At 42.7% G+C, this 11,934-nt stretch overlaps 1 protein-coding gene across 2 annotated transcripts in view; it reads right to left on the reverse strand.

Moving 5' to 3' along the window:
- The window catches only part of LOC308280488 (dedicator of cytokinesis protein 9-like), a gene marked incomplete at its 5' end in the record, with an annotated part of 186,717 nt that extends 178,716 nt beyond the window's left edge, over window positions 1-8,001 (reverse strand). For both annotated transcript variants that reach the window (XM_080720770.1, XM_080720769.1), the window contains one exon: window positions 7,834-8,001. In XM_080720770.1, the coding sequence (XP_080576896.1) occupies window positions 7,834-8,001 (168 nt within the window). The remainder of the gene's footprint in view (window positions 1-7,833) is intronic.
- Between the last annotated feature and the right edge of the window lie 3,933 nt (window positions 8,002-11,934).

Consider the following 11,934-nt stretch of genomic DNA (forward strand, 5'->3'; position numbering starts at 1 on the left):
ACACAGACACCTGCACGGATCACTGCAGAGGAATGACATACTGTATATGTGATGTATGTTTAGTGTGGTCGCCCCTGCAGGGAAGGAAAATCACACTATAGTACTACTACTATAGAACTTTATTCCAAAGTTCTATGGTACTACATCAGTGGTGCCCAAACTTTTTTGAATTGAGAGCTACTTTTAAAATGACAAGCTCAACATGAACTACCCATCCAAAAAAATGTACCTTAGGGGGCTTTGGAATAGTGGCACTGGCCTTACATATAAGATAAACACACTTAAATAGGGAAAGAATATGGGAATAGTGGTGGTAAAAGTCTTCATCCCATTCTTTATTGAAGTGGTAGGATTTTGGGTTCTTTGTAATGCTACTGACTCTTGAAAACAAAGCATTGTCTACTTTAGAAGGGAGCTGACAGGCCCTTCTTGATGTAAATCAACCAAGTCAAATTAATTCAATTGAGAGATGCCAAAAAGAGGGGTTTTGTGATTTTTGTTTATCATTTGGAAAATATTTTAATTATATATATTTTTAAGGGAATGTCATATGGTCTACCTGCACAGCCTTTGTGATCTACTGGTAGATCACGATTTACCTTTTGGGCAGCCCTGTACTACATCTTTCCATCTTTCTTTCCCCTCCTAGATACATTTTGCTGCGCTATATGAAGCGAAGCGTCAGCGTTAGTGTATGCAGGACACAGGAGTCGTTCCGCCCAGCTGTAGTCAGATGTCAGCAGGTCCAGGCCGGCCATTAGGAAAAAATTACAAATAAAATGTCGGCCTTCGTTCCATTTTGGGGGCTGGGCGGCCAACAAAGTAAATCGTCACTGTCGGGCATAAACCTTGTATCTCCAAGTTTCAAATTTGTCAATTTCTTCGCAAAGTAAAGCCCTGCTTCATCATACAAGGCCGTCGCACAAAAGTAGTGAAAACAGCCAATCTACAAGCACACAACACCTTGCGGTGCGAGGCGTTGTGTGCTTGTAGATCGGCTGTTTTCACTAGTTTAAATCATTTTTAAAATGATAAATACAAAACAAACGGTTTTGGACATACAAGGTTTCCACCTGACAACGATGAAATATAACTCATGTAATTGGCCCACTGGCTTGTCACTTGTCATGATCTGAAATGGCAAATCTTTGAGTAGCAGCTGCGCTATAGAGAGAGATCTCTCTCTATAGCGCGCAATGAGGGCCTCTCCAACTCTTTTTCCCAGGCTGAATCAGGGGCCCAGCATGTCCCTGGCTGTCAGTCAGCTCTGTTCTCATTCCTCATTCTCATATCTGCTGGTCATTATGTCACATGACTGCCATACTCCAATCAAAGCTCTCAATCAGTAGAGAAGGCTCCTTTAATACGGCTTGCTTCCAAAGCTTTGGAATCATTCGCTGCTAGCTGCCTCCTCCTCCACCCCAGCCTCCACCTTTGCACGATCAGTCTGGCTAAGCTCAAATACTTGTGAATGTCTGATTAAGTTACATGTCCAAGCTCAAATACTGTGATTCGACTAAATTACATGTCAATGTATTGCTATTGTTCTGCTATTGTATCCCTATGGGGGTATTGCTTTGCGTTCTCTGGTTTTGCTTAGCGTGCTCAAAAAGCTTGCACAAAATTTAGGGAACATCTCAGAACGCGGAGCCCTTTAACGCCAAAATTAACTGTATTCCATTTATGCAATAAATGGTTTCTCTACTAAGACGTGAGTGTTCCTGACTAAAGTAGTACTATTAGTACTATAAAGATAAACTTGTTTTTGCTGCACTACTCCTCCCCCGGGCCATATGTCAAATCCACCGGCTTCATAGGGAATCGATCCCTTTTATATAAAGCATTTTGCTTTATATAAATGTATTCGTGAATTATTTTTTCTGCATTGACTTTAATTACAAATGTAACTTTTCCCAAATTGGAGATGACTGACATCATATATGTCTGATATCATACACCACATGAGACTGAATTTACATGAGATGGCGTAGGGAAAGAGCAGATAATCCAATGTTTTATTTATTAAGACAAACTGTAGGAAAAGGTAGAGTAAAGCCCTTTGCACACAGGACAGTTGCATTTTTTTCGTTTGCTGCATGAATAAAACGCATTGGATTTGGTGTGCAATGCTGTGCGGAATCGGCGCTGCGGATCCCAAAAGGAGTCATAAAAGGACTGATGAGTTTTTTACCGCATGAGACAAGACGCACAAATCGAACTGGGTTCGATCGAGAGAAAAAACGCAGCCACTCGTCGCACGGCTAATTCGGATCCGGTGTGCATGAGGTTGTAGAGAATCATTGTTTTCTTTAAAAAAAATGAAATTGTCAGTTTTATCCGTGCGGATAAACGCACGGATAAATTAACTTGATTAATGATGATTAACTTAATGTGCAACATTGTTTTCTCACTCAACAGTAAACAAAACAACATAAAGTTTAAGTGTATCAGAGGCTATCTGCACATTTCTAAAGGACTGTTTTTCTTTAAAGAGGTGGTGCCATGATTTTTTCCCCCTCTAAAACATGATTATCAGGTGTTATGATTATACTAGGAGGAAGATTTTTTCCAAAAAAGTATACAGAAAGAGTTAAAATTGGGTTTTTATGTGGCCACACCCCCAGTTCATTAAGTATGCATGGATGTCATGGTGGGTGGTGACCCAGCTGAAGTTAGCCACACCCCACAGTGTTGGGTGAATGGTAATTAGGGGAGGAGTTGATACTGTGACATACTGTGACATACTTAGTATCTGTGTTTTTTAACTGACACTTTTGACCACAAGGTGGCAGCCTCCAAGAAAAAACAAACAAATACCAAGAGAATACATCATTTCTCATAAAACATTGGCCAAATTATCAAATATTAGAGGCAGAAATTGTGAAAATAGACGATCTACATGCTCACAACGCCAACAGAAATCCCCAGTTAGAATCAGTTAAAATATGATTCTTTTGGGGGTCGCGGCCTGAAAAGGTTGAGAACCCCTGCACTAAATGAAAACACAGCACATGCAGTTTGTTCATTTTCTGTGGTTGTTGACTGAAGAGGTAGTGTTCTTTCCTACTGGGGCAGTTGGCTGAGTTCAAAGCCTGTTTCAAGTTGTACATCGACAGCCTTACAAAGCCTCCTTGGAGGGTCCTGAATCCCCCATACCCCGTCTAATACCAGCCTCAAAGGGGGCATTACCTCCTAAGCCCCTCTAAAATGCCAGCGGGAAAACAGTGGGATACTAGAGATTAAAAGCGCGGCTCTGAGTCGGAACAGGACAGACTCAAAAACAAACAACTGACTGGGTGCCTGGTGACCCAGACAGTTGGTGTGCAGAGACTAGGGGTCGACCAATATGGGATTTTCATGTTCGATTTCGATTTGTTGTGATCAAAGAGGCCGATAACCGATATTAAGAACCAATATGTATTTTAAGTAATTCAAAAAAAAAAAAAAAAAAATCCCCCAATTTTAAATGGTAGTTAATTCATTTATATATTTTTCCCATCCTAAATGTTCTAGAGGCTCACATCTAGTCACCGCATCACCCTAGAACAGGGGTGGGCAACTTTGATGACGGAGAGGCCACTATATTTTCACACTCACTCCAGGGGGCCACATTGCATATACAGTTAAACATAGCAAAAATAGCCGATCTACAAGCTCAAAACGTGTCACAGTGCGACACATTTTGAGCTTGTAGATCTGCTATTTTTTAATTGGAATCTTGAATAGTTTTTTAGCTATTTTTAAATTTGAATCCTGAAAATTTGCATTTTTTTGCAATTTGTGCTGTTTGTATAAGATGCACAAATATCTTTTTTTTCGATATCTATATTTTTCGATATTAATAAATTGTATGAATATCGAATTCGATAATCACCCGTTTCGATAATCGGTCTATCCCTAGCAGAGACCATGCGCTCCTAGTGGACCCGGGTTCGAATCCCAAGCCCAATCTTGTCTCGCGTACTCTCCTCTTTACTTGGCGCCAGCAGAGCGCGCAAGTACTGCGCATGTAGGTACAGTATACTGTAGATATGTAGGTGTCTGTGTGTGTTAAACTGTAGCCCAATCAGGGACCAGCATTTTTGGCAATGTCATCATTAACTCATTGACCGTACCAAACGAGCAACCCGAAAATATCTTTCACTGCCTGTCTTCTCTTACCTTTTAACGCGGGCGCTAGAGTTTCCATCGTGCGCGCTCGGACACGGACTATGCATTGTGCGTGTGCGGGTATTTCCTCAGCTTCAAAACAAAAAGAAAAGTGTGAAAATCAGTCCAACCGTGTTGTATAAACGATAAGCTAACGGCCGCAATAGAGGATGGACCATCCTGCTTCCGGTTTCCATCTCCATGTCAAGATCCGTTGAAACCGATCACTGAGGATTAGTTCCGGCCTATTTTAATTCCGCTGCGATAAAATATATATTTTTAATTAAAGCGTATTAAATCCTCGGGTTCCTAGCGCCTGGCGGAGATTTTTAATAGCCAATGAGGGAGCAGCATTCCTGGTGATGCCAGTGGTGATGTCAACTGGTATCACCAGTGGTGATGCCAGTGGTGAGCGCACCTCATGGCACGCTCGGCTGGCGCCCAAGTAGGTGCACAAGTAGCAAGTTGGCACCTCGACAACTGCATGTGCTGCTTGAATCATCAAGCAGCATTTCAGGCCTTTTTGAACCCCTCCCTGCTCTTTATTGATCTTACTTACAGTAACACAGGACAGGCAGCTCACTATGCGTTGCACGCCTGAGGCAAGTAGCTTGAGGACATAGCAATGCATACATTCAAAATAATAGCATTCAACTAGCAGGCAACACAGATCCAGATATCGTAGGTACAGTTTGGACATATGCTTTAAAGTATGTTATATGTAAACAGCCAGAGCCTTGTTCCATTCAAAGCATTTCAAAACCATCTTAGATATGAGGCTATAACCAAACACTGATATTTATGTAGGTGTTCAAAGAGCAAGAAAGATTGGAGGAGAGATGCGGGAGATATGGAGATGGGATAAGGAGGGAGAGAGAGAGAGAAAGAGATAGACAGATACAAGAGAGAGAGACTCATTAGTTTGCTTGCAACGCAAATTCCAAGGCTTCTTTCTCTTTTGGGGTTTTTCCTTGGGAGCCACATTTTGAACCTGTTTGAAGTTGTGCATCAGTAATGGTGTGACTGGGAGAAAGCCTCTCGCCCTCTTCTCCCAAATCCAACTCCTGGGGATGGTTATTAAGAGAAGTATTAGCAGAATCCTGCTTGAAGGGAGCGGCAATTCAAATGATTAAAACCCATTCGGAACGGGTACACTATATTGTGTATCATTATGTTATGCTTTAACTATTGAAAAATAGCAGATATACAAGCTCCCAGCGCGGCACTGCAAGCTTGTAGATCTGCTATTTTTTTTAAATCGTGAGAATTAGAATTTTTACCCCATTCTATAAGTGTCTTTTGAATCCTTCTAAGATTTTTTGAAAACCCCTATGTTTCTATGTCGGCAATCTGGCCAGCCATCGTCAAAGAAAAGGTCCTTTTCAGTTAACTGGAGCTCAGTTAGTCTGTTCTTGAGAGACTACTATGTTCAGTGGTTCTCAAACCTTTTCATTTGAAGGACCCCCAAAATGATATTTATTTGGCTACGGACCCCCATCTCAAAATATTTAGTTCCAGGGACCCCCCCCCCCCCCCCCCAGAAGCAAAATTTGAGTTACAAACGTTCGCTTTGAAAATACATATATTCAAAGATTTGCACACATTTTCACGACTTTTTTCAAAAATAGCAGATCTACAAGCTCGCAGCGCGGCACTCGGTGCCGCGCTGTGAGCTTATATATCTGCTATTTTTCAATGGTTAAAGCATTCAATAATTCTAGGCCTAAATGGGTTAACATGACAGGCCTTCGCTCTGTCTGTGAATTATTAATCTTCAGCCCATTTTTACATCCTGAAAGAAGAGGTGGCAGGCCCGGCTGATAAAAAACCTAATTATAACCACTGGAGGAATTGGTCAAACACAGAATGACGCAGAGGATCGGAGTTAAGAGAGAGAAAGAGTCCAAAACCAATTAAACTGCATGAACAACTCTGCAAAACGAAATCTCAAATTGAACTACTTCTTCTTGACCCCTCGTTATATTTCTATGCTGTGGCCATTTCAGTGCTCCGGGGGGAATTTCAGGAGTCACAGATGAGGCAAAAGTCATGCGGTCTGTGTCACCCGGGTAACTGCACAGATGACACTGACAAGAAAAGAAATGTTCATCTGGGGGAGTTTTTGCTAGCAGTCAGCAGTTCACATTCGAAGTCCCAGCCGGTGACCTTCCTACTGTTATTGTACCCATCACACAGAGAGCCCACTACAAAATAAAGTCTCATATTCTAATCCCATGTTGACTCAGGCCAAAGATCCCAACATTCTGTCCATTTGGGCAGAGTACAGCATCTTGCAATGGGCCTGGTGTATAAGATACACTACTACACCACTAAGATACCCATGTACCTGACGAAATACTTTAAAAACGTTAAGGATGCCCACAATTACAACACCAGAGGCAGCGCCACAGATCACGTTCAACCCAGAGTCAATTCAAACAAAGGGTCAAACTCGTTCTCCTGCTATACCACCAAAATGTGGCCTTACCGAAGGCCTTAAAGGAGTGTAAATCCCTAGCATCCTTTAAAATCGCCCTGAAAAACCACTTACAGGCGGCAGCCACTCGTAACTGGTAAAAACGAAGCTAGCCCAGCCTTACCCTCCCCCTGACCCTTCTTTGTAAATATCTACTATATTGTATATCTTTTTATGTTTGTTTTTTTCTGACAATATCTACTGCATAGTACTGTGTTTTATCCGTCTGTCATTCAATGTTATATGAGATACATAAAGGTTTCCTGTGCAAATGGATGCCGAAAAGCTTACTAGGATCTCATTTTAGTTGACCTTGTACCAGTGAACTGTACTGTCATGAAACCGTACCTTTTCCTATACAAACTTCTAATAAAGTCTTCAATCAATCAATCAAAGCCCATTTTTACAATCATAAGGTTAATCAACACTAAAGAATTTACTGTTTTTTGTTCACGCAAAACAACGGCACATAGATGACAACAAAATTGCAACATCTCAGGTTGGTTTCCAGCTAGACACCTGTGTTGCATTACACATCCTCACCCAGCCTTCAGCTTCCTGTCTCAAACATGTTCACGAAATTATCTGAATCAAACAAAAACGGCACACAACGTAAACTTGTAGGAAACTTGTGAGAAATTATCTGAATCAAACAAAAACGGCACACAACGTAAACTTGTAGGAAACTTGTGAGTGATAAGCGAAAGGATGGGACACAAGATGCACAAACAGTAGTCTCGCGTAGCCAGACAACTATTCCACAATCTCCGAATGCTACAGTATATAGAGTCTGGAACTACAATTCCCGAACGGTGAGTATCGGAAGTAGTCACTGCTGCACTGAACTGTAGTCATAGAGTTCACTGTAGTCCCATTGGAAACATAACAGAAGCGCACTAGCGCAGACATAGTCATTCGAGCTGCATATTCTTGTTATGCGTGTATAGTTTAAGAAAACATTTGAAAACATCATGGAAGTAACACCGATAACACCAGAGAAAGACGAAATAACGCCCCCAAAAATATTGAAAGGAGACATAACGCTGCCAGTAGGACATGTTATCATCCGGTTTATCTCGCACTCTTCGTTAGAACTTCCGTCCCCCAGACTGTATGCCGGGGGCATTTGCAAATCGCGTTAGGCAACAGTCTGGCCACGCGAGACCACACAAATAGCAACAATAAAGTGAAACATTGACCTTGTTTACTAGTGCGGTGGTCGGCATCCATGGCTTAAACCCGTGACTCAGGGTAAGTGTTTCCTCTTCCTCCGGCTGAGGCCCCTGCTCCACGGCAGCCTTGTAGATGTAGCCACAGTTCCTCCCGAGGATGGAGCGAAGCCCGTGGCACAGCAGCACGCTGGGGGTGCAGCCCATAGCACCTCCACCCCCCCACCACCATGCAGAGGAAAAGACTAGGGGTGTAACGATACAGTAACCGAATCGAAAAATCGATTCTAATTTGCAAACGATCTACTATATCGTTTGCAAAAGCAAAATATCGTACCGTTTTGGCTTTGTATTTTGTCGTATCGTTTTAAAATGCAGATAATCGGTATCGAATCGTTTTGCAATGCAAATAATAGATTTGTATTTGTGCCTTGTATTTAGGTCTAATTACCTTTCCATTCCATATAGCTACTCTTGGTCTATCGATAAATGTGTGTAATGTCTATGTTCATGTCAAGGTGCGGGTTTGTCCATTATGTGTTGAAATATAATGAAATATATGCTAGAGAATCAGTGTTTACGTATTTATATCCATACTATTCGTTTTTTGACACGTTTCACACAGATTACATTTCTTTGCTAAATAGTTACAATATCGATTTTAAATCATTGAATCGAATCGCCATGAAAGAAGCAATATCGTCCATATATCGTATCATCAACCATGTATCATGATACGTATCATATCGTTGTTAAAATGTATCGTTACGCCCCTAGAAAAAAAACACTTTCAACCGGTTGCACTAAAGTCAATCCACAGTCAATTCTGGCCTTTCCCCAGGGTTCGGTTCAGTCCACGACGCGCTGAGAGCCAAGCGCGAGGAAGCGTCGGGCGGTTTCAGATCACGTGACCTTGTGAAGTTCAGAACTACTATGAAAGAAAATCTCCTTCCAGAGCTCTCCGGATCGCCTTCAACACCTTGCACGCGTGTTGCCGACAGCTGCACGAGACGAGGTCAAATCCTAGTGAAACCTCATCACATTTTGCTGAGGCGCTGACGTCAGTTGAGAAGACTTTTAGCAGTCATTCTGAATGGATGACACGCAGCTGCGCTCCGTGCCTCAGGTCACCGGAGGTAAAAAAATAATCCCCTGCTCTGAGCTCTGACAGTCATGATCCGCTGGGGAGGGAGTAGGGACGGATGCTCCTCTGGAGGCGTTCGTCCAGGACCGGGCGATGAATGGAGAGTGAGTTTTGCGGAGGAGAGAGAGTCTGCCTGCGTTCCTCATTCAACCAGAGAAGGGCGTCGACTCTCTTTTTCCTCCCATCATCCTTTACTCCGGAGGATGCTCGAGGCACTCTCTCACTTCTCTCTCTCTCTCTCTCTCTCTCTCTCTCTCTCTCGCTGTTACGCACGCTTGCACTGCCTCGCTGTCTCTATCCTCTGCCTTGCACTATCTCTCTCTCTCCCTCCCTCCCTCTCTCTCTCCCTCCCTCACTCCCTCTCTCTCTCTCTCCCTCCCTCCCTCTCTCTCTCCCTCACTCCCTCCCAGGGGCGTCAATTGGGTATGGCAGGGGGTATGCAGCTGCCATACCCTGGGTCCAGGGGGGGGGAAATAAAAGTTACTTTTAAATATAAATCCATGAATGTCTCTTTGTCTTTCTGTGCTGGTTATTATGTTGTTAAATTACAGTAAAATAACTACAAATGCAACATTTTACAAAATGGTCACTTTAACAAGATATTATAATTATATTCTCTACACTTGTATTCTCCCCATCTTGACAGAATGGTATATTCCCAGGTTCCGCAGGTCAGCTGCACAGGTGCAATGCATTATTGTTAATTGTGGCACGTTTACTAACATGCTAACATACCGTAGAAACGGGGGAAAAATAGAATGTACTTCTTAAAATAAATGTATCATGCCTGTTGCTAAGGTATGGCAACATGACTGGTGTCTTGCACGCGCGTGAAGGCGTGCGTGCAAGACACCAGTCATGTTGCCATACCTTAGCTTTTTCTGAACTGACGCCACTGCACTCTCGCTCTCTCTCCCTCTCGCTCTCTCTCCCTCTCTCTCTCTCCCTCCCTCCCTCCCTCCCTCATTCATTTTCACTCGTTTCTCTCTCTCTCCCTCCCTCTGTCTCTCAGACCTTAGTCATTTCCCTGACTGTACGCTTTGTCAACAGTGAGATTGCACTGTAAATGGCAACAATGTGCTTCACAAAGATGCTTATGCGCGCACACGACCGCACCGACTTGGAATGAATGTTTTGCACTCTTGTCGGTGACTCGGTGTGCTTATGCGCACACGGGCATGTGTGCCCACAGACACACACACGCACGCGCGCACACGCACGCACACACACACACACACACATTCTCAAAGTTACAAGGGATGCAGTCATCTTTCTGATGTCATGTGCATGCCCTCTAAGTTATAAATACAGGCATGATTCAACCTTGCCTCAGCATGCGTTGCCAAGCCCACAGACGTTAACCTGCCATTTAATTTAACACGTCAAGGAAAGTGACCTAATGCGCATAATTTGTCCTAGGAGAGCCAAGATAAATCGGGCAGCAGCAAGCAAGCAAACATTAATTATCATCCGCCACCGTTGCCCCTATCCATGCCAAACTTTGCACACGTGTGCACACTCCTTTGGCTGCCAAACCACAACCTCCACCCGGACCACCCCTCATTTCTCACATGGCCCTCTTCTAGCGCCGTGGAAGGAGAGGAATGTCCGCACACTGGAATAGGAGCTCCCACGAGTAGTTTATTCAAATATTCAGCATGACAACGTTTCGACCCCTCATGGGATCTTCATCAGGTCTAGTGAAGGACTGAGTAGGCTAGCCAGTTAAATAACCAGAAAGAGGACACATTAGTGACATGCGCGACAGCTGGGGTGATCAACTTAAAGACACACCCACCAAGATCTGTATAACAGTTAACAGTGTAATACTATACATATTTATAAATATAAGATCTTGAGCAGTAGAAGGGGCTAAAAAGCCTGTAATTCAATAGTCTACCAGAAATAAAACTGGTTAAAGCTATAAAAAGTAGCTAGTAAAGGAACATGTATAAAACAGTGTCACTCAATAAACGCCTAATAAAAAGACCAAAAGAAAAATAAACAAGTATACAAATAGTATTCAAATTAGTAATGGCAATAATGTTGGACTATAACAACAAATAAACATGTACAAAAACACAATAGTACACAATAATAAGAGTAACAAAAGCAAGACAGCAGTGAAGAACAAACCAAAAGGTTAAATAATTCCAAAAAAGTAAATAAATTACAATAAAGTAAATAAATTACAAAAAAGGTTTGACATCGAACTCCTCATTAAGTCCACAGGGGGACATAGTATTGAGTGTGTAAATGTAGTATGCCTCACGTTGGAGGAGGAGACGATTATGATCGCCTCCACGGGGGGGCATATCTACTTTTTCAATTCCCCAGTAACGGAATGAGGTGATACTATGGCCATATTTTTTGAAATGTGCTGCCACTGGATTACGTTCATCGCCACATCTAATGTTGCTCCTGTGTTCGCTAATTCTAGTGCGCAGAGCTCTGTTAGTCTTGCCTATATAGGCAAGCCCACAGGGGCACTTGATAAGATAAACCACAAAGGTTGTAGAGCAAGTAATGGTACCTCGTATAGCCACCTCTTTTCCGTTATGTGGATGTGTAAAATGTTTGCATCTGGTGGTATAACCACACTGTGCACAGTTCGAGCACTTAAAGTTGCCCTGAGGAATGTCAGATAAAAAGTTAGAGTTAGAGCTAGGTTTCGTATAGGAATGGACCAACAGGTCTCTCAGATTAGGAGGGCGTCTGAACACCAATTTGGGAGGTTCCTTGAAAACCTGCTTAAGTCTGGGATCAGATTGGACTATGTACCAATGTTTGAGTAGGATTTTCCTAAACTCAAAGCCCATGGGTGAATACCTAGTGACACACAAAGGTGAATTATTCCTCTGTTGTTGTCGTGTAGTGGGTTTTAGACATTCCTCCTGTGACACAGTTTTAAACCGTTGAGAAGCGATATCAATCCATTCTGGATTATAACCCCGTACCTGGAACCTGTTTGTAAGATCATCGGCTTGTCTGTTATA

This window comes from Nannobrachium achirus (genome assembly GCF_963921795.1).
Source record: "Nannobrachium achirus genome assembly, chromosome: 24".
NCBI classification, from domain to species: domain Eukaryota; kingdom Metazoa; phylum Chordata; class Actinopteri; order Myctophiformes; family Myctophidae; genus Nannobrachium; species Nannobrachium achirus.